This window comes from Acanthochromis polyacanthus, chromosome 1, assembly GCF_021347895.1.
Source record: "Acanthochromis polyacanthus isolate Apoly-LR-REF ecotype Palm Island chromosome 1, KAUST_Apoly_ChrSc, whole genome shotgun sequence".
Taxonomy (NCBI): Eukaryota; Metazoa; Chordata; class Actinopteri; family Pomacentridae; genus Acanthochromis; species Acanthochromis polyacanthus.
The window spans coordinates 14317363-14339222 of NC_067113.1; the positions used below are offsets into that span (position 1 = coordinate 14317363).

General features: G+C 43.6%; 1 protein-coding gene across 6 annotated transcripts in view; it reads right to left on the reverse strand.

Annotated features, from left to right (window-relative positions):
* The window catches only part of ralgapa2 (Ral GTPase activating protein catalytic subunit alpha 2), a 109314-nt gene that overhangs the window by 7855 nt on the left and 79599 nt on the right, over positions 1 to 21860 (reverse strand). For all 6 annotated transcript variants that reach the window (XM_051945789.1, XM_051945797.1, XM_022192467.2 and 3 more), the window contains 2 exons: positions 20520 to 20647; positions 1283 to 1404 (listed from right to left, as the gene is read on the reverse strand). In XM_051945789.1, coding sequence (XP_051801749.1) covers positions 1283 to 1404; positions 20520 to 20647 — 250 coding nt within the window. The remainder of the gene's footprint in view (positions 1 to 1282; positions 1405 to 20519; positions 20648 to 21860) is intronic.

Genomic DNA, 21860 nt, shown 5'->3' on the forward strand with positions numbered 1-21860 from the left:
AATGAGCGACTGTACAGACTTCATTATGTGACGGCCTCTCACATTAGCTGCAGCATGCGTCCCATGCTGCTCCATTTTCAGTTCTGGCTAACCTCTCTAACCTTTTTTTTCTGAGCAACCACAACAAAGGAATCTGTGGTTGAAATACTCCACAGCATCAGCTAACAGACATGAAGGACCGAGCTTTGGGCAGTTACAAGACTTTCCACTCCCCCTCCCCTGTATCTTCGCTGTGTGCTGTTTTTGTGCTGAGGATGAGAGCAGGCGACTACAGGTCAGACCGGGGAGATTTTACACCTCTGCAGGAGAGATGGCCCACCAGTATGGTAATGTGGCTGACATCCTCTTGCCTGCCTGAATATCACACCTGCTGTCTGAGTATCTGAAGTCCAGCACACACACAGACAGGCACACGCTCAAGAAAAAAAAAAGAAAATAAAAAATTGTAGACAGTTAATTTTCACATGCTCACATAACACGACAGAAATACTGCATGCCCTCTAAAACCAGTTTCAAAACATATAAGCCCTGACAGATTTGAAAATGACAAGGCATCTACAGTGTGGTATTGTGGAGTGCCTTCCTTGTCAAAACAGAACGTGTGTCGGGATCCAATAGAGTGGAAAAGTGCAATCCAGTATTGATTTCAGTGCTGTTGCAGATCGATCAGAGCTGGTACAAGTAGGAAGAACAAGATAAGACACGTTTTCCATTCTATTCATCATGGACTGATAAGAGTGCTGTGCTGACATCCGCGAGCTGTTTGTCGGTCGGATCTCTTAAGTGTTGGTGAATGAGCTCATGAAGACACACACACACACACACACACACACACATGCGCACACTCTGCAACTGCCATTTAAAAAGGCTGCTTATATTCATAGGACAGTAATTGCATGGAAAGATGCAGTTAGAATAAAGAAGAGATGAACAAAGTAGTGAGAGTGGGGCTTAGGGAAGTGGAGACAGCAGAGTGTTTGAAGTCGGTTGGACAGCGTGAAGAGCCAGGGCCCGTCGTTTGATATTCATCAGCGAGCGTGGGCGTGGAAGGAGAGTGGAGAGAATGAGAGGGGTGGAGGAGGAGGCGGATGGGGAAAACAGGTGTGATGTGAAGGAAGAGAATAGACTGATATTTAAAGAGAGTTAAGAAAAGAGATGCTGAAGAAAGGAGAAGGCACAAGAGAAAAATGCCTAAAAAGTAATGAAGCAGCAGTGAAATAGAGAGACAGAAAGAGAAATGGAGTGGAAAGAGGATAGAGGTGCAGTGTGGTTCATTTCTCACCTGTCCCGCTTATCGGATAGCCAGGAGAGGGGGAGAAGACCTGCGAGGCAAAGTCTTCAAAGGTCATGACCTCTCTGTGGTTCTGAACAATGGCCTCCAAGTAGAGTGCCCGCTCCTCATAGCTTGTTAGGTCTCGTTAAAGAGGGAAACATAATGGCATATGGGAGAACAAAACAACAAGGCAATGGGTAAAGCCTTTACCTGTAATTTAACTGATGATTTCAAACAAAGTAATTACATTTCAGACACAAAAACACCAATTTACGCATTGCACAGTTCAACAGTTAGAACAAATCATCACAACAGTTAGATTTTTTCAGTGCTGCACTGCACACGCTGTGAAAGTGAGCTATGAGAGTGAGAGCCGGTTTCACCAGGGCAGGACAGCTCCACCATCAGCAACCCAGCCAGAAGCAAAGATGGAACAATCAGCCATGCCACACAGCACCAAATGAGAACGCAGTCTCCAAAATAATCATAAAAAAAAAAAGAAAGACAGAATACATCACTACTGGCGTGATGCTCAAAACCTCTTCTCTCCTGCCTCTCGTCCCTCTCTTCTCTCTAATAGAACCCCTGCTGCAGGCAGCATGTCTAGGACCACCCTCCCCGATGTGCTGCCTGCCACTTCTCCGTGCCATCAGGGGGAAAATTGGAGCCATTTGAAATTCAGAGTGACAAGCAGTGACTGGGGCCTGGGCAGCCAGCATGCAGGATGGATGGCTGGATTTGAAATGGGAAAGCTCCAATAAATAAATAAATAAATAGGCCTGCAAAATGGCTGCTGGGTGAGGGTGGAAAACATTCTGATGGCCATTATCATATCATTATCATAGATATATCGTGCTAAGTCTGTTGTGGAATGGAGGCAAGTACGGGATAAAATATGGTGGACGGAACTACTGGAGTAAAAAGGTCTATCTGATGGCATAATGATAGTAAGCACTCTGAGATTTAGCAGTGTGTGTGAGCGCATGTTTGACAATGAGCCTGATTATTCTCAGCTGTCTGTTGTGGCCATGTTTCTGTCACAGGCGACAACTGACAAATTGCTTGACAAATACATGCACTCTCGCTCTAAAACACACACAGCTATGGCTACTGAACGCTGATGCCCACCTCCCCCTCATCTCATTCTGATTGCCAGGGTGGAGTGACACTAGGCTGTTGCTGCCGCCAAGGATGTACCAGGCTGAGCTGAGATAGGATGGACTGGGCCGAGTGGCTCTGGTCTGGGTTAGATAGATAGGACGAGACAGTGACTGGGCAGGGGGCCTGCCGTGGGCACATGCCGCCACAGCAGGGGCCAAGGCAGCCATGACCAATGGCTTTGAGGGGAACCGTGGCAAAGCGGGGATGACGGGCACCTGAGCCGGGACACACCAGAGAGTACGATGGCCAAGCTGCTCAGAGTTTCAGATTCAGACAAAAAGCACAAAGGGGAAAGTAAAACATGAAAACAGAGAAAAGGATGAATTTGTTTTGTCTGTTGACAGCAAAGAACTAAAAAAAAAAAAACCTGATTAGTATTCTTCTGACATGTAGACGATAAATACCACTGATAAAAAAAACAGAAATACTCAACTTATTCTGGATCAAAAGTCAAAACATAAATCCAGTGATTCTAATTAATACAGTTTCTTGTCAAACAGAGTGAATATCTCCTTTCAGTCCACTAGCTGTTTGTGATTTGTATGTGCTGAAAAAAAATCAGGTGTTCACACACAGTTCTGGCTCTGTAAATGGGAAACAAACTGAGTGACTCAGACTGATCCACACAGCACTTTTCCAGCATGTCTCGTGTCCTTTTGAGCTCATGCATGTTTGTGCTTGTGTACAGGACAGAGGAGAAAGTAGGGGGAGGGGTGGGATGGGGCTAAAGGGGACAGTTTGGGCTACAGAAATGCTAAATCTGGCTAAATCTGCAGCCTATTGAATTGTGCTACAAGCTAAATATCAACAATTTTTCTATAGAATCAAAGACTTCACCTACTCCACTGAACAAGCAAACATTAACAGTCCACACTGGTCAGTGATTTGTTTTAGAATTTTCATTTCTGCAAAATGAGAGCCATGGATAAACACATAAGATTTGGACATTTGTCAGGACAAAACACATAGAAATCCATTCAATAAAAGCTCACGGTTGCCACCACAGGTAGAAGAGAGAACAAGGGGACAAAATAAATTAGTTAGACAAAGCAAGTGGACTGTAAGATGTGTCAACTGTTATCTAACTGATCACTCTCCACAGTGGCAACGTTTCAATTTAAGAGAAGCAGAGCAGCACTGACTTTAAGCATGTAAATGCTGTTCCCCAGGAACTCAATATCTGTCTTCCAGTCATAGCCAGACATGCAACGTCACTGTTTTCTGTCACTTGCTGGAAACAGTGTAGGACAAAGAGTGGGCATCCCGCGCTCTGCTGCCATGGAAACTTGGGTCACAGCTCTGTGAGGTGGGTCATATCCAGGTTTTTGCGGATGACAGATAGAGAGAAAGGATGTTTGTAAAAAGAACAAAATGTGCCCAAAGACTTGATAAGTAGAGGACAAAATATAGGGGAAGGAAGGACTTGATGAAAAGAAATGAGACAACTTAGAAAGAAGCCGATAAATGAAAAACAAGGAAGGATAGGGAGAGAGAACCTCGGCACAGCGTGGGTCAACAGAGCCATATGGCTGTCCATTATCAGAGATGCAGATGACTGCAGGCCTGTTATTGAGATTCCTAAAGCAAATATTGACTCCAGCTGGAGCAGACGCTCTCCCCGACTCTGACACACGCCTCTCCTCCACTACTTCCTTCCGCTGCCCTCTATCCAAGTTAGACAAATGGATTATAGTGGGTGAGAAAAAAAACTTCAAAGAATAAAATGAAGAGAGATAGTGTAGAATTATCAAGAGACGAGAGAAAATATGACAGGCAGCGGTGGTGAAAGACAGGTGGTGAGGGAGGGAGACTAATAAAAGGCATTTTGGAGATGAGTGAAAGCGAGAGCCATAATCAGCTCACTTAAGTAAATGTACGATGCTATCTGTGGGTAAAAAAATTGCTGCACAGAAATGAGACCTGATGCACAGTGAGGGGTGATCTTGCTTTCTCTCTGGCACTCTCTCATTTTTATGCTTGTCTCTAATTACTAAGCCATGGGCACAGCTTGTTCCCCTGCATATGCACAGATGCTGCTACCTCCATGGAGTAACTTAATCAAGGGACATGTCCAGAACAGTGACGCAAAGACTATGTCCATGTCACGGACACCAAACCCGCTGACACTGACCTACTTCTGAGGAAAAAATAAGCTGAGGCTACAGCTGATGAGTGCCTGGAAAACATTTTATGTCTGTGAGGCTAGAAAGGTGGATGATAACATATAAAACATTACACTCTCTGAAAATGCTACCTGCTATGAAAGCTTTCCTGATGAACTGTATTACTGCATCACAGAGGGCTCAACTATATTTTGTGCCATAAAAAAATCTCATAAAGCAAGGGATGGAATATAAAAAGGAAAATTCAGACAGGTCTACATTTCCACAGATGGACTGCAACTCAAGTCACCCTTGACATAACTGTCATTTACAGCTGAACTGGGCGGACAAGCAAGACAAGCAAGTGTGTGGGAGGAGGGCATGTTGCACCACTTTGGGAATTTCCAAGGAACCCCTATGTTCCGAGCGGCTGCATTCTTATTAGGGAGAAGAGAGGGAAACCAATGTAATGTCTATGGAGCGTGGCAACCACTGGGATAGTAATGAGAAAAGAACCCTCCCAGTTCTGAGTTAATGTAAAACAACTTTAGTTAGGAGACTGATATGTGGAGGCTGGAAGGTTGTCGTTATGGAGTTATGAGGGTGGGGTGGGAGTGGTAGCTATAAAGAGAAGAGCACAAATCCAATCCAATAATGTGTCTGAGTGGAAACGGTCCCTTTTCACCCTGTCCCCGACTTGCCCTCTCTTTCTTTTGTCATTACTGGTGACAAAGACAGTGACTTATGGCTGCATGTAGCAAGTAAGTGCAGGTGTGACAACCAGAGACACAGAGTCCCACTACTGCTACCTGTGTAGACGTGTGTATGTATATACGGACCAACATATGTGTGCATGCATATGCATCTGTGGGTGTGCGCACATATGTATACATATGCATGCGTGCTGTCCAGATGGCAGGGAGGTAGCTCTGGGGGAATGGTGGGGGTCAAGCATCTTTGTGGATCAAAGCCAAGGTCAGGGCAGCTGCAGTGGCCCATGTTCAAGGTGAATGGAAGCCTCAGATGGCTCTTCATTAGCAGGCTGCTGCATCCCTGCTGGACCTCATCGGCCAACCGCCACCAACCCTCATCATCATCTCGCTCCCTTTTCTCTCTCCATCCACAGGGACCTGTCCTGAAAATGCCAGTCCACTGGGATCCATTTTGAGCTGTGTGTAACCCCATACAGCACACCCGGACACATACACATGCTCTCACATTGGCGTTTGTGCATAATACACACACTGACACCCTCCATCCACACTCGCGTTTCCCCAAAAGAGCCTAAGTTGACCTCTGAACTGGTGTCTCTCTGGAGAGCAGCATCCTGACCATCTAGCCTCAGTCTTTGTGTTCTCATACTCCCCGCTGACAAAAGTCCTCACACCACCAATGGCCTCTGACACATCCTTCAAACACACAGAGCCTTTAAACACACACAGCCAACAGGGCTGATTATGCATCAGAAAGCATTGTTTTACTAAAGGTTGCCCTGAAAGTGAATGTTTTACATCCAGTGTTTCCTTACAACCAACACTGTGCTTATCCTTCAGCATATTAACTACAAATGCATTTTCTTTTCCCTAAAATTTTGGATTTTAGAATTAGCTTTAACTTTGCATCACTAGCATCCAAATTCAGCAATCACACAATAAGAGTTGCGGTGAGGAGATGACCCGAAAACCTAATAACTTTTGGAAGTTGGCCAATGTTAGTTCTGTGATTCTGAGACCACAATGAGGGGAAAAAAACTGTTCAGTGTGAATACCAAGTGAAGATCCATGCTATATCTGGTGAAGACAAGATAAAGCTAGACGCCTCAGGAATACCATCCCAACAGGGAATCGCGTTGGTTGCAGCATCATTGTATAGATATTGGAGCAGCGGGACTAGTTGAGACAAGGATGGTTTCAGATCTTGAGTCCAAGAGTAGCCTTGCCAAAATCTGAGATCGGAAAACTGTTTTATGCTTTATTATTATGAAAAATGGAAGATCATAGTCACATTCATATTAAAGACCATGAAAGACGATTTGTGCACTGATTGCACAAATGAACAACGTGAATAAGCCAGACAGTGATAGAGACTCCCACACACTGCTAATCTGTTGATAAGGCAGCGTAGGGGGTGACGGTCCAGATTAGGCAAAGGAGCATTAGAAGGGGTCTTAAGATGCCCCATACTGACATTTCACTTCTTAAGCCCTATTTCTATCCACTTCTCAGTCACAGAAGTCAGATGATGTGTGTAGGGAGGGTGGCCTCCTCCTCCTCCTTTGTCAAAGATGTCTTCTTCATGTTGAGTTTCATATTGAGTACTGCCTAAAGCTGCAATGTCTTTGCTTAAAATTACAATACGGGCCTTGTAATTGTTTACTCCTGCTGAATGCAGTTAACATCCATGTTTGCCCAAATACGTATATTGAGGACTTTGAAGGAATTTAATAACAGTGTATTTTTTAACAGTTTAAATGATCACTGTATTGACATTTATGACTGCAGTTAATTACTTTCAGTTAAAGACATGCAGTCTTCACCTTTTGAGATTAGGGATGTTGCTGTAAAAAAAAAAAGCTACAAATTCTAAAACAAGGATGCCTCACACCTATCAAGATCTACACAATCACAAATATGGTCACAATCTCCTCTTCTGTGCCTGAGTTCAGATGTTGAATAATGGCCAGAAAAATGCTTTTGCAGAACATCATCATGTGAAGCTGATCTTTGACCTTTTGGATACAAAATGTAATCACTTCATCATTTGATCCCAGTACACATAATTAGTGTATAAATCTTTGACCTTTGACCAACAATTTTAATCAGTTCATTGTTGATTCCAAGCGAAAGTTTGCCCTAAATATGAAGAAATTTCCTCAAGGCGTGAATGATTTATTGCATTCACAATAATGGGATGGATGGACGGATGGATGTACAGATGGATGTACAGATGAACAGACAACTTAATGTCTTCAGCCACAGTGGTTGTTGGCCCCGAGGCATAGGAAGACAGAAAAAAGAATAATAAAGAGTGCCACAAGATCAGCTGTGAAGCCAAGATACTGCTTTCACATGGTTGGCAATAGAAGTTTTTCAGTTTATAAGAACAGCTGGGTAGCTCAGTGAATAGCATCCCTGACTTTGATACAAGAGATTGGTGGTTCGAATCCTGGTCAAGGTGCACTTGTCCAGTGGGGATCCTTATGTCCTTAGTGCTGTCTTGCCTGACTACCTCGTGTTGTATGTATGCATGACAAAAGTGTCTACTAAATGAAATTGTCCTTTCTGGAGCATACCCAAAGAAACACTGTCTGTGAAGGAATGTTAGTCTAACAAGGACTTCAATTAAGTTAAAAATAACTATCTGTACCCAACCAAGCCACAGTCAGTGTATACTTTGTTTTGAGTCTCCACAGAGAGGGTACATAACTGACCATCTAATCCTATGACTCTGGAAGTTTTAGCAAAAAAACATTTTAAAAACAAATTCTAAAAATATTAAATGCCCCTTAAAAACATCTTTGCCATGCACAGGGACAAAACCACTACTCTGGTCCTCGGGCCTCCATGGCAGCAGCCAAGGTTAATCCTGTTTGTAGAAGCGGTGGTGGAAAAAGGGGCTCTTGTAGTGAAGAGGGACAGTTTAGAGATGAGGTGGAGAGTGCCTCTAGGTGCTTGACCCCCTCCTCTCTTAGCCCCACATCTGCCCATTAACCTGGGCCAATCAGCTTGACCTTGGTGAGGAGAGGAGCGCAGGAGTAGTTCACAGTGCCATTGACTCCCAGCAGTCACATAATTGGTCTGTTAAGAGGAAAGGTTTGGGGGGGCTGCTTGGTTGTGCCGGGGTGCCGGTGCAAACAGGGTAAAAAGAAGATGTGGCCATTAGGCTTTTTGTTTAAAGGCAGAGTACCCCGACTCTCCATATCAAATGGAAACTCTAAACAGTACTGCCTCATATCACACAGATGCTAACCAACCCTAAGGATACATTAGGAGGTTAAGTTTCATGTTTAGGTGGAGAGCTAAGAGGAAAAAGTGAACTTAAAAAAAGATTGGTAGCAAAAGGAGGTACACTTTAAAATTACTTGCATATAAACAATTGCTAATTCTCATTAGTTTGGGGATTTAAACGAAGTAATGAATGCAGATTAGTGAATCAAGAACAGAGTGCAATCTCCACGAGGTATTGGTATGGAGAAACAAATCAGATTGCATGTGGATGAACTGTGACTCAATGCAGAAAAGGAGATAAGGGGCAGAAAAATTGCATCATTTGTCAAGGGAAAAGGACTGGAATACACAGGGCAAAGGACTGTTGGAGCCACCAAAGCAAGGGATATGACTATGGAGGAAGAAGGTGAAGATATAAAAGAGGGAGGGGACAAAGATGGAAAAGAGGAAGGAAGGAAAGAGAGATAAAGCCGAGCAGGTGTTGATTGGAGAGAGGCCAGGCAGTGAGTGCCAGCGGTACCTGTTGTCACAGTGAGGGTTGAGGTGTGAAGCTCGTCTCAGCAAAGGCCCTCAGAGGTGTGAGGTGATTATGGGAAAACGGAGAGGAAGACATTAAGATGGAGAGACAGAGAGGGAAAGAGAGAGGGACAGAGAGGGTGAATGTGGCAATAAAGCTGGCTGCAGGAATAATGGCAGAGTGGGAAGGAACAACAGATTGAGATGGATAAAGTGAGAGCGTGTATGTATAGTGTATATGTGTGTGTGCCCCACTCCTGTTTTATATAGCAGCTACTCAAACTCTGGTGTCTCATTAAACAGCTTCTTTGCTGTAGACAGCTGTAACACCAGAACAGAAAATGCCTGAATGTGTCACAGATGCATTAAGTTGAATGGAGGTGTTTGTGTGTCCATTTTCTGGGTGAGCATAGACTCTCACAACATCAGATGCTCCTGAGGAATAGCAGGTTTCAGAGAGTTTTAACAAGTAGTCTAATTAGTGAGTCCAGGATAAAGGAGTTCAGGAGCTGGGTCAAACAGTAAGCCCAGGTTAATGACATCTCCTGAGGGGTACTTTTCCTACAGAAAGAGCTTTCTAAGCTCCAACCTCCACACCTCTCTACCGTCCATCTGGCATTCAGACAGCAGGATGGGGAGTTATGGCTGTGACATCACTCCTAACCTGTGACATCATCACTGCCCATCAGTGATTTCACACAGGTTTGCCACAGTTGCAGACAAAATCTGATGTCTGCTAGCTGGCATGACCGGGTTATTTATGAGGTGACTGGAGGAAGTAGTCACCCATTTTCTCAAGTCTCTGGCAGCCCACCATTCCACTGGGGGACACTAAAAATCGATTTTTTTCTTCACAACAAATCATAAGTGCAGCACCTACACCAAGGTCAATGTTGACCCCTAAACTATGTTACAACCACATGATTGTTGGAGGTTCACAGAATATAAATGGTGAAGCAACAAGTCATCCTTACACGCCAGAGACGCAAGATACCTGATGACATCATAATTTTTTGAAGCATGGTTTGCTCAACACAACATGACTGCCATCAAAGCCTCCCGGGCTTGTGTATTCAGATGAGCTGAGTCTGTAACCAATCTCCTTTTCAAAGGACTCTGGCCTCCATTGATGAGTCCTAACACAGCAGCCTTAGATGTGAAACACAAAAGATCGACATGATTAATCAAACACAGACCCATTATAGCCAGACAGTCACACAGGCCTCCACTGTGTATTAACAGAAAGTCATAATAAGATGAGCTACAAAAGGCTGATAGGATGAAGATTAACAGATACAGTTCGGTGAGGGGCTGGGTGAGAGTTCTCTCTGAAGGTCTCCTTTGTCAGTGATGATGACCAGAGTGACATGAATGTCTGCGCCCTCTGGAAACATTATTAGGTCAGGACAAAGGTGGGCATCTTATGAGTTATCTGGGGTGAATGTGTCATATTTTTCCTCCAGTTCCTGAAATTTGAATTGTTTAGAGTCGAGACAGGGAGCAATAGCATCTATCTGATCTCAATTTGAACTTTTAATAAAAAGTCAAAGATGAAACAGGGAAGGGCATGCCGAACCTGGACTGTGATTGAAATCTGACAACTTATAAGGCATTTCACCTTCTCTTTCTTCCTGCTCTTATGATGAAATTTAGAGCGTGATAATTATTATCAGCTTACGAACTCACACGCAGGTTTTGCCCACCTGTACCCACCTCAAAGCATGGCAGCAATCAAACTACCTTGATGTTCTATAATCTATTTGACACATGTGCAAAAACAGCCTGGCACTTAAATTGCAGGAGTAGTCTGCCAACTCTGGGTCATGCCAAATTACTCTGATTTTAACCCTACGATAACACTGCTCAGACAAGTACTGATGAAATATTAAAACAAAATGAACAGAGGCTTCTGCAATTTTAATGATGCTTGTGGCATGTGCAACAGAATAACCGTGATGCATTAACGCCAAGAATCTCTGCCTACTTCACCACTAAGACATACTAAACATAAAGTCTTTTGTTCTCCCATTGCCCCCTCTGTGAAAGGATCATTGGATCAATTAGGCTGCCTGGCCTTGTGCAAAATGCCAGACATTTAGCGGGAATGATAATGATTAGCACCAGGTTACATATGATCACATCTGTGGCGAATGCACAGGACACAGAGGGTTAGTTACTTGGGGGCAAAAGTGGTTTCATTTGCCCCCGTATTTGCATTTTGGACATTTTTTAATTCATGCCATTGTTATTACAATGAAATTTGTACTCATCTAAAATGTACATACTAGATGATCAGGCCAATTTGTTCATGCTAATTTGTCAAAATGGTGTTAATAATGATGAATGAAAATGTTGTTGAAGGGTCAAGGGTGTGATGCAAATATTTCTGCAAGATGATAAGGTTTTTTTAAGTTTCTCCTTGCAGTGAGTTTCTGTCAGTTCATCTTTTAAAGAGCTCACTTTCTGAGTTTATAGCAATGTACACCTGGAACTAACATTCTGAGTTAGTAAGTAGCTGGGACATGGCCTTGAACAAGGCCCAGCCTCATACCTGTTCTAACTGTACTTAATGTGGAGGATAGTAAAGAAAGATGCAAATATGTATACGCACATAAGCATGCACAAACAGAGAAACCCACACACAAAACCTTGGGCAAAAAAGAAAATAGACTTCTGTGTTGGCAACAGCTTTTTCCTAATCCTCGCCCCTGGGCTATATTGTGCAGTCAAGCAGGCTATTACATGGTAACAATTAGGGGGGCTGGAGCCCAACACCTGGTCGTCTCCTATTTTGGCCCTTCAGTGGCAGCTGACTGTACAGTCTCACAGCCAGGTGGCCCTCCTTCAATGACATTAGCTAGTCACTCCAGGGTTAATCAGGAGCCTGCCATCATCCAGTAGGCATGCATAGAGCCCCATTCAGATTGGATGCTTTTATTGGGAAAAGGGATGATGGAGACAATGTTGTTATAAAAACTTGTTCAACTGAAGATCTCTGACAGAGACCCCACATAATCAAAATGAACTTGGAGGAGGGGTTCGGGCCCCTTGGATTCATGGCCTAAGTTCGGTGCACTGCCTTGATTGGCTAAAGCATAGCTCGCAGCACGTCAACTGTGCATCCTGCAGATTATAATGGACCTTTTCATGGGTGGACAAAAACAGATGGAGGAGCGGGAAGTGCTATACATCCACACAGACGGGTGATGATGTGGGGGGAGGGAAACTGGATTTTGTCAAAGTCGGCAGATACAAAAACAAGTGGGTGTAGCTTGAGCGGGCCCAGCTATATCTGCCTGCACAAAGCCCCATTCCAAAGCCCCCTGGCTTGGAGATCTGAGGGTAAATAACACTCATTAGAATAACAAAAGCTATAGATTTGTACCCAAATCAGCTAGAGACTCATCAATAGTAATTAGAAGCTATACATAACTAATGAAGATGTGTACGCTACATTAAACAAAGGTACTGAGAGCTATTGTGTATCAAAACATTGAGCGTTGGGTAAGTGGACGTCTGTTGCACAAAGCTTTTCTTACATTTTAAACACAACAACAAGAATACACAGGTGGAATGATGAAAACAAAAATGACACTCACATACTGTATGAATGTATGACACACTGTGCGACAAAAGGCCTAAGCTTTATGGTAAGAAGGTAAGACGGTGCTGGGCATGCTTCTACAACCAAAAATACTTTTTCTTTGCTTGACATTAAGCTCAATATTATTACAGCCTGTTGCAGTGCAGAGACACAGGAAGAATTGAACAGTATTTCTCACTGCTTCGCTTTCAGCCACAGCCACCACTTGACAATGAAACACAGACTATCAGTATTAACACATCAAAGGCTGCTCTCTGTAAGAAGAGGCAGACAATGCACAGCGATGCACACTTAAATGTTTTGTTTTTGTTATTGCTTTGTTTGTCTCGCCTGTCTGTCAATGCAGAAAATTCCATTTAGTGCAAAAATGCAAATGCTGCGAGGCACAAGGACATCCTCTGAAAGAGAACAATGGCCACAGGCCAGCAGAAGAGCAGACACTGCCTTTGAACCATTTAAAGAGGCATTAATGTGCAACTTATAAATAATCAACTAATTCCTTCGTAAAACAGCCAATTAAGTCTGCAACATTAAAAGCCATGCAGCCTTATGGATTAAAAAAAGAGCAATCGTAGACTCTGAACAAAAAAGGAGAGTAGAAAATTTAATGGCCATTTGGGGACAAAGACACCCAATAATGTCACAAGGTGTCTTCATAAGAGTCTCCAAAAACCAGGGCCACATCAGAGACCAAGAGATTCCAGCGGAGAACGACGAGTGACATTTCACTGACATTTCCCAGCAGCATTCAATGTGGGGCTGTCTCAAGACGGCGTCAGAAATATCTATGGATATGCCTGAATGTGACACAGGCGTTAAGGGATGCGGGTTCTTTCAGGGGACGGCCTCAGCTCTGGGGCCGGTGATGAGGAGCCTGGACCCCGCGAGATTGAATGGTAATCACTGAAGCACAGATAATGGATGATTGAAGGCTCTTTCTACGCCGCTGTTGGATTTCAATATCAGAGAGGCCCTAGAATTGGGATTCTTATCAGGGGCGGTGTGTCAAACAAAGGAGAGCTGAGCGTGAAATATGGGGTCCAACTCAGGCACACGACCATGGCGATTAGCACAAGGATAAAAAAGGCCGCACAAACAAAAGAGGGCAGCTTTAGCTGGACAAAAGGCTGTCCACTGCCTTGTAGCAAGAGACACGGAAGGAAGAGGGGACATAAAGAGAAAGAGAAACTACTTGGTGGTAAAAAGAGGACAGGACAAGAGTTTTTCTGAGATGGCTGAAGGATGAATAGTGACAGACCCGACTGTTAAAGAGTGTTCCAGATTCCCTGCTTCTGAAGAGGAATAATGGACCAGCAGGGACGAAATGCAATATACCCCGCCTCAAAGCCATTCATACAAATCCAAACAAACACACATCATCATTCACATAGACACAAACACACACAGTGGCACGAGGCTTCACATCTCTGCCAAGTCCATCACAAAAAACAAAACAAAAAAACAACAAAATTATTCCCATTTTTCCCCAGATTCCAAGCTCTGCTGCTTGCCAGGAAAGCTCATTAACCCTCCCTTCAAGAACCCTGAGACAAAAGAGGGGAAAACAAAACATAACTAATCAATGAGAACGCACCCATTGGGGGGGGGGGGGGGGGGGGGGGGGGTAAGAACACGCATCCATTTGGATAACCTGAGAGGGCTAACAGCTTTTTTGCTTTAGTGTTGCACTGGCTGGCTGTGGGGTGGAAAAAGAAAGTTCATTAATTAAACAGGGCTAGGGGTAACAGATGGAATGGCTAGCTGGATGCTAATCACTTAAAGCAGACAGACAGGTTTTTACACCCGAGCTAGAAGCAGCAGCATCACACATCAATCACAATGAACATGTCTTCTCAACAGCAGAGCAGTCAGTGCGAGGTTCAGTGGTGACACTGGGGTCAGGGTATCTTGGCCATGGGTCCAAACACTTATCAGCAAGACAGTTATTACAGCCATTACATTTTTTGTTGATACTGACTAAAGATATTTGTCGAATTTTTGGAGAGTAATGTTGATATCCAGCTAAACACAGTCACAGCTATTCCCCAACGTATTAATGGCCTATTTGAAAAGGAAATTCACTGGTCCAAATAATAACAATGTAATAAGAACTAAGCTATCTTATTTGACTGTTTAATCTGTGGAAATGTGCTAAATTAAGCCAAAAAAAAAAAACTTGACAAACAGAACACTATTCTCTAGAAGAGGCAGTATGACATTTAAAACCTTTTTTTTCTCTTTTGCAACAGACAAAGCAGTATTATTTAAAAATTCCAAGCAAACAGAAAATTCCGTGCTGTATTTTTGTTTGTCAATAGAAAAAAAAGTTGCCTGGGAATTTAGAAATTCCTTACACATGATAATTTGCTTTCACTTAAAATATTTTGTCAGACCATTAGAACAAAGCTCAGAAAACTTTGAACCCACTTTGATTTTAGTGAAAATCATCTATAAATAATTTGTACTTAAATATATATCAAAACACTTAAAATTATTCAGATTTCCTATAATTGATAAGTCATGCAATTGCCAAAAATACATTAAATCCAATACACAAGTGTAATATTTTTTCTTAAGCATCTCTACCCGACAGACCAATGCCTAGTTGGGACAGAGAAGGTGATCTCACACAAAATTGGCTTTCACTTTGCAGCTCACAAACAGACAGATGTCAGACATGAATGCATAACAGACGGAGAGAGAAGAGGCGGGGCATGAGGGTGGGGGTTCAAGTTTAAAAATACACAGAGCATGAAATTCTTTGGGTTACACTAGGCTATGCAGTTTTTACTACTGATAGCTGATAACTATGGTCTCTTACTGTTTTGCGCGTTGTATAAAAACAAGATTATTTTAAGAACTCAAAAGCTCCATGGTATTATTCAATACATCAATAATAGTCAATGTTCAAATTTAAGTAAACATACGAATAAATATGAATGAGATGAACCAGACTAAAATAATAATAGGAATAAAAAACACAATAGTTACATGCCAGAAACACTGCAGTTCTACACATACAGGGCACTTGGTGCACACAAACGATTAAGCACATCGGTGCACAAGTAGTACGGCGGGTTTGTAATACCAGAGGCACAACAAATAAACACGGCTCAGTATATATACAAACAAAAACTGCCATACACCAACAGGCACAACAGTTTGACACCAGCAGTGTGTGTACACTACCCCAGGCGGGGCTCTGGGTCCCTGCTGTTGGCCGTCTGGTTCCATGCTTGCTCTACCTGTGTTTAAAAGGGGCGGCCCCCATGAAGCTCAGACCCCAGAGTGCAGGCTGGGCTGGGCTGGGCCCCCAGGGCTTTCAGGGTGTGGGTGCCATGCAGTGTACGTCTTTTGTTACAGGCTGGGTGGCAAGAGGAGGAGGAACTAATGTGGGGGGAGGCTAGTGGAGGAAAAAAATGAGTAATGCTATGAGTCATTCTGCATTAGCAGCAGGAGAGGGAGACAGGGAGAGGGGGGAGTAGATGAGAGGGGGCGAAGGGAGAGAATACTTTTGCATGTTGTATGAAGCTAGACGCCATATGCCATCCGAGCTGGGTTGCCTCCTGAGTCAGGGCTCTTGGTTTGACAGGCCTGTGCTTGCCCCCTCCACACCCCCAAAGCTACCCCCACTCTTGCCTAACTAACACCCTCCTCCCTCTAGGCCTTCCTAGGCTCCAGCAATGGGCTTGGCAATTGCTTTGCTTGTGCATGGACTGCGCTCTGTTCATTTGTGTGTGTGTGTGTGTGTGTGGGGGGGGGGGGGTACTCAGTGATCTGAACACATCGAACATTGTCGTGAGTCCCGGCAGGAACAGCTGGTCAGCTGGAGAGAAGGGTGGGAGGGGGCAGGGACAAGGAGGGGGACGAGATGGGAGGCAGTGCGCTACACTGATAATGGGATTAGGTTAAAACATTCAGTGGGAGAGAGACCCCTCCTCTCTTTGTAGCCCCCCCAAATACTGCGTAAACTCTCAACTACTCCTATCAAAGCCAATGCCAGCCTCCGCCCAAGTTCCTCTTGCCAACTCCAAGCAGGGACACTTCAACTCAGAACTGGCCCTCAACCTACCCTCCAACTACCTACTCACCCAACATTTTTAGCCTCCAGCTAAAGGTCTTGCAGCCATTAATATAACACATATCTGGAAATTTTAAAAATCATGCAACAAGTCAAGGTGTCGCCCTCTACTAATTCACAAATTACTTTTAGTTGGTCAGACCTGCTCCAAAGGAACAGGAAGTTGGCTAGTTATGCTCACATCAGCTCAGACCATCACACGAACCCTGCATATAATGACTAGCTTGGCGTCTCACTGTGCCCAGTCAAGCACTGTGTTCCATAGTGATATAGACTGCTGAGTATTATCCATGAGACTGCCGACAGTTATGGCACAACAGCTGGCAAATTAGACCTATCAACGATGCTAAATAATTCATGTGAGACAACACTAACATGGCAGATCCTATTCATGACACCCTATCATGCATACAGGCGCACTTTCATCTCCGCTAGGTGAAGAATCTTACAGTACACAAAAGAAGACGCTGCTGTCAGACAAAGACACGGTGAGAGTGGGACAATGACTTGCTCAGAAGGGGTGTGAGAATATGTCACTGTCAATGCAGAGACTGTAATAATTATGACGGCGTCTGGAGATGCAGCAACAGCACACAAAGGGGTGCATACAGGATTTCATATCCATTATGTTTTCAGTATACATCCTTTGAAATTATGTACATCTAGTTTTGGCCACTGGGAGCTGGGGGACTGCAGATATGCTCACATGAGCCTGTGAGGGAACATGACAGACTTCAGCAGCTTTCTGGGTTCCACTGAAAGGATCAAGCCTCCCTCCCTTCTTTCTGCTACTGCACACAGACACACACACACACTCACACACACACGCCACCTAAAAGCCTGGCTCGCATGACTGGCGATGGGCAGAAACAGATTATGGTTATTGATCGCTGCCTGGAGATGGATCTGTGCGTGTGTGGGTGTGTGTGTTTACTTGTGTGTCAGAGCAGAGGATGGGGACGAAGGGCAGTGTGCAAAAGCTATTGATTCTGTCCAGTAGGGAGGCTATGTCTCTGAATCAAGGTCAGTTTCGCATTGTCTCACCTATTAGTAACTTGCCATCTCCCCAACACACACACACAGTTTTTACCTTTAACAATACCCCATCACAAAGACTGATGGATGGCACATCAAACTCAAGTGCTTGTTGAAGAGAGAAATGAATCCCACCTTCTGGATGAAGACATTATTCTATAGTGACAGTATGAAGGATCTTCATCATACCGTAAATGGCACCAGACAGGAAAGCCACCCAGGTACAGGGTGGGTTCAGGTGACACAAACAAACCCGTCATCTGTTTCGAGCCAACGTCATACACTTTGTGTGTAAAGTGATAAGCTCCAATAACAGAAGTGCAAAATGATATTCACTTATGCAACTATTTTGTTCATAAATCAATAAAAACAATTGTGGTTTAATAAAAATCCAAGTTGCTTTAGACTGAATGTTTTGTGGTCATAAGTATTCACTATGCAGCTGTGAAGGGCAGACAAGTTGCAGACAATACACTTAGAACATAAAGCCAGACCAGCTGCATTTTGTATCAGGCATATAAATAATAAATGACACATTATGAGAGGCTTGTGTTATGGTGCCTATGTGGCCAAGGTTGTGTCCTGACAGAAGAGATAGAGACAGATTCTAACTGACATTAAAAGCTGTACACAAGACAAGAAGGCATATGCAACTGCGCAGATTTTACAAATCAAAGACAGAGGAAAAGGAGAGAGAGAGAGCCACAGGATGTGATGGGAGAAAGATAGCAAGGGGTGGTATCCATCTGAAAAACACTTTCATAGCCTATCTGTGTGTATTTTCTGAAAATGCTGCTGGTGGTCATTTTTCAATATCAAATCCTATTAGCTTGAGAGATCCTGTGAGCGTTGCAGCAGACTGCTGGAGTCCTCTCGAGCCTTGTGACGGAGCGAGAGAGGGGGCTGCAGAGCCATACTGGCCTTTTATCTGGACACACAGGGGTCATATAGCTTCTCTTTGAAGAAATATTCAACTAATTACCTTGGAGAGTGGCCTCACAGGCAGAGAGCAGCCTGTGGATTGTTAAGGCATTGTGAAGGGGTAAACTAAGGATGAGGATTTTCATCTCACACAAAAAACACACATCCTGAAAAAAAGAGGCTGGGTCATTGTTCCAACCTGTGAAAGGTAAAGAGCTGCATATCCTAAGAAGATGGAAGAATTGAAACAGATGAAGAGGGAGAAGTGCAAAGGCTGAAGTAATACAACAGCAAATTCAATGATCAAAGCATCTAAAAGAGTAATTCCACCTGGCACTCGTCTGGTTCATGCCACCGCTGGACATTGTGTCACTCAGGACAGTCAGTGAGACTAATTCTCCTGAAATATAAAACCTTGAGTTACCACTTAACACTAAACACTTGTGTTACTCATAAGTATATACATTGCCTCTGTCCTCGCAGGCTCTCTAGCTAGGCTGACACACAGCAGACAGACATGCAGATATTTATTTTGGCAGGGAGCTTTGCCTGGCACATTCATTCATCTACTCTCTTGGAGTGCGTCAGGCCTGGCAACCTATCAGTGCCAGAACTCCAGAGGCAGCGCTTATCTCCTCTCATAGATCATGCCTTTGTGCCGACTGCTCCTCTGCTAAGGAATGCCAGGTGAGGCTTTTGTGGCCCAGCATAGGCCTGTAACTCCCCCCTCGCCTCCCCCACTCCCCGAGGCTCACAGAGGCAGGCAGGCCTGTGGCTGGCCCCCCTCTGGCACTCAGAGTCACACTGGGCTAATTCACTTGGCGTCGGGTAACAGACATCTGTCACTCAGGATGCCCCGAGGGACAGACAGACAAGGCCTGATATTGGGGTGGGGGGCCAGGCGATGTGATGCACTGTGAAACGCATACAGACACATACTTACACATACCCCATGCAGTATGTGTTGCAGTGTAATTAAAGATCCAAAATCTTTGTTGCAAACAGTTATAATACATGGATAATAATTTAAAGACAATACGTTTTTGAAATATGCCAGTGTATTAAAACCAATAGATTCTAGTCTTCCACCCAAATGAAACCTCCTTGGGGGAGGTTTCTATAGCAACCGCCAGAGGGGCAGCGTGGTTCTGGTGAGGCTGTGCCGTACATGCTGTCCGAGGAGGAGCGGGGCGTTAAGGGAGATCAGGTTTCCCCCTCCAGGGGCCATCCCAACTCTGCCCCCCATCTCACCCCCCAACTCTGTGCTGCTGGCATTCACATGCTAATTCATCTCCATTGGTAATTACACTCTCTTTAAACCAACTGACAACTACAGCTGGAGTCAGGCTCTTAACGGCACACTGTTGGATGAATGGGTGGAGGGACGAGAGTGAGTGCGTGTGTGTCTGTATGCACTTGTATGCATTTGTTGATAGTGCTTTTATTCTGGCTCTCCTTGTCCTCCATAAAACAGCAGTGATAGATGATGACACATTATCTGTGCTCATACCCAAAACAGCACCACAACCTCCCATGTTGCTCCAGGCTGTGAAACAGCCCGGGTCTAATAGTTGTATGTAAATCAGGTAGCCCATAAAGATCAGTGTCAGCACTCAGCTGTGCACACTGGCTAACGTGACAAGCACGCCACATGTCTCAATGAATTTACCCAAATGGGGTACTGAAAACTTAAGCTTACTGATGTTTTACACCTAATGGAATAATCACAAAAATATTGCTAAATCTATGCTCATAACCTTAATGATCTCAGCTGTTTGAGTAGTTGATCTTTTTTAATTGTTGCATTTCTCTGATGAGCTTTCCCTGTATAGAATGGTGAAGCGTAAATGAAGCAGAAGGCTCGAGGGCTAAAGGATACAAGCTCTGGTAGAGAGTCAGCCGGGACTTGACAGCTCTGCTGGCATTGATACAGGTGGCCCGTACTAAGCTTGGCAGCAGTGTCCCTGTGACGATGGCGCCATTAAATAGAGGCCCAAAGAAAGGAACCTGAGGAAGTTAAGAGGGAAAAAAAGAAGAATTAGAAAATTTGCCATTAAAACACATTGATACAAGATTACGGATCCCATTGTTGTGTGTGTGTGTGTGTGTCTATATATATATATATATATATATATATATATGAGTGCCTCAAAACAAGAGAGGGTTAAATTAAAATCTTTTTGCTCATTTTTTTTTTAAAAACGGTTCCTCCATCTGTTTAGGGCAAGGGTTCAAGTTGAAATTGGATTTCACCTAACTCTGCATGACAAGCACACATATCTAATGTGAATCAATGTTAGGCAAATGAAATTAAAATGACAATCAATACTAAACAATGCCTTCATATTGAGCTACTGAACAAATACAAAGGAGCAATATGAATTTTAGCAACAGCCTGAGTGTGTGTGGGCACACGCGTCTGTTCATGCATGTTGGAAGGGGGCCCTTAATCACTGAAGCTCAATAGTCATTGACCTGGAAGTTGACGTGAATGTCAAAGTCGCTCCAAAAGGTCCTGCTGTCTTCAACTTGGCAGTTCAGTGAGAATAATGACCAGTCAAATTAAACAATAATACATTTTAAAAAGAAATGATACATACCAATTAACTTAATCATGTGCTAGAGACCTGTGGTGATATTATGCAAACTAATCAAATGCCATCATCTATCACTATTGAAAAATACAATATGTTGACTTTTTCCAATTGTTTAAAGTTCTCTTTCCTAAAAGTTGATTTTTAATTGTTTAAATAGACTGGCCCCATAAGTGATGTTTCAGATCTTTAAAACGACAGACAGCTCCAGCACAATGACAAGCAGCAGAACCAAGCAGAACCGCCAAATTCCAAGATGCAGAACAACATTTAGCCAATTATCTCTATCAGTGCAAAGTACACCCCTATGGAATTCCTTACCATCAGAAATTAAATCCCAAATAGAATTGAAGAGGTTTAGAGTGAAATACTGGCTCATGCAGCAGCAGAATTGTGAACATTAATTTCTTACAAGTCACTGTCAACATAACAGCATTTTACTAATGTTCAGTGTTAAATTCAACTTAGCTTTTTATCAGTAATTGCCAACTGCAACTGTTTTTATTTATTGTATTATTCACTGTATTTGTGTCATTGTATTTTTAAATTGTATTTAGTATATTTCATTGTATTTTAAATGCCTGACCAGAGACAAAGACCGCAAATTAGCTGAAGCTAGATGTCTT